At 49.4% G+C, this 1,657-nt stretch overlaps 1 protein-coding gene across 1 annotated transcript; it reads right to left on the bottom strand.

Moving 5' to 3' along the window:
* Positions 1 to 7: 7 nt before the first annotated feature.
* LOC114635699 (uncharacterized protein C2orf78 homolog) lies at positions 8 to 1,542 on the bottom strand (the record flags this gene model as incomplete). The annotated part of the gene is made up of 1 exon (XM_028784173.1): positions 8 to 1,542. A coding segment is annotated over one exon (1,535 nt), but the record flags the coding sequence as incomplete, so codon positions are not given.
* Positions 1,543 to 1,657: the final 115 nt, after the last annotated feature.

Genomic DNA, 1,657 nt, shown 5'->3' on the forward strand with positions numbered 1-1,657 from the left:
CTCTCTGGAATGAAGTGTGAGATGATGCTCTGTAGGGTGCAGGCCTCCAGGTGGTCAACTGGGGTGCAGCACTAGACTGGATGGTGTTGGTTACATTAGGTTGTGTGGCTCTGGAGGAAACTGGAGGAGCTGGCTTGGCAGAGGCCATCAAAGATCTGCTGACAGGAGCTGGTTTGGTTGGCCTGAGTGTGGTAAGTTGAGCTGACTGGCAGTGAGGCTGCAGAGGGTAAGCTGCAGTGGGTCTTGGTAAAGCCAGGGAAAGAGCCTTTTTAGAAACAGCTCTGGCTTGAGGCTTCTCCTGGGTTGGAAAAGGCAGAGGTACTAACCTGACCTTCCCAGCTGGGGGCAGCTCATACTTGAATGGAGATAGACAGTATTTGTTGGCAGTGCTGTTTACTGTCTGAATCTTCCCAGGACTTTTTGGAGGACCCTGGTCCTCACATGGCATGTTTACCATTGCTGTAGTAACAGAGGCTAGGCCTGCATCTTTGTTGCTGGTGAAGGTCCACAGACCCCCAAAGGAGGAAATGCCAGTTTTCTTTTCATTCCTCTTTCCCAGTGGGTGAAAGACCTGCACAGACTCCAGCATGTGCATGCCAAGGTTGGTTCGCGGCTTCTTGAAGCTGTTTTGACTGAACTCAGGTGGATTCCTCTTCCTCTTGGTCTTGGATATGGTGGGCTTCTCTTCTCCTTTGACTCTGTTCCTTGACTGCTTAAGCTCCTCTGTTTTCTTAGAGTTTTTCTCTGGTCGACTTGGTCTTTCCTGCCCCTGTTTTCTAACTCTTCTGTTCTTGCTGGGGGTAACCTTGGGAGCTTTGCCCTTCTGATTCTTTGCCGTGTTTTCAATACTGTCACTGGACCCAGGCACATACACATTCCCCTCTCCCAACACCAGGTCTTGGTGCTGGATTTTGGCCTGAGGAGCTTCCTCAAGCAGCTCAGATGACTTATGTTTATTCTTCCTCACCTGGCCAGGGGCCTCACTGATGATGTTCCAGTTTTCACAGGACTGATCCTGGTCTATGTCTGTGAGGGTGTTGAGGAGTTGGGGAAGTTGAATGTCTGCCTCAAGTGTAGTGATGTCTTTAAAGTCAAAGCTGGAACCTGTCTCATTCTGGAGGCCCCCAAGCTCTTTTGGACACATGCTGATGTCTCCCACATGCATATCGTCAGAAGCAGACTTCTGCCTTAGGCTCTCAGTATCAGTGCAGTACAGATGCTGCTGAAAGTCAGGGTGTGCTAAAGTCACGATTGGTGTGTCTTGGTTTTCTTTTGTGCCCTCATAGGCATCCAGACTCTTTAAAAATTCATCTTTGATCTCTTTCATGGTTTTGTTCTTAGTTTCTTCCTGGTTTGGAGCTGGAGGCAAGGCTAGGAATTCTGAAGGACTGTGGATAGTGGCTGTTAATGCCCTGTCCCCATTGACAGCTGGTGGTCTTTTCTGGGAAGCCTGGCCAGAGGTTTTGAAGAGTTCAGGACTCTGCAGCTGACAGTATGTATGACCTGAAGGTGGCAATCGCAGGGATGTCTCCATTTGAACTACTGGAAAAGAGTGAAGGGACAAATGAGTGCCAGTGGTAAAAAAATGCTCCCCACCTCCACCCATATTTCATAGGACTACAGCATTGGGCCCTAGCAACAGTGGGAGGGCATTCCT

The sequence above is a fragment of the Grammomys surdaster genome, unplaced genomic scaffold, assembly GCF_004785775.1.
Source record: "Grammomys surdaster isolate TR1022 unplaced genomic scaffold, NIH_TR_1.0 116430, whole genome shotgun sequence".
In the NCBI taxonomy this organism is placed as follows: domain Eukaryota; kingdom Metazoa; phylum Chordata; class Mammalia; order Rodentia; family Muridae; genus Grammomys; species Grammomys surdaster.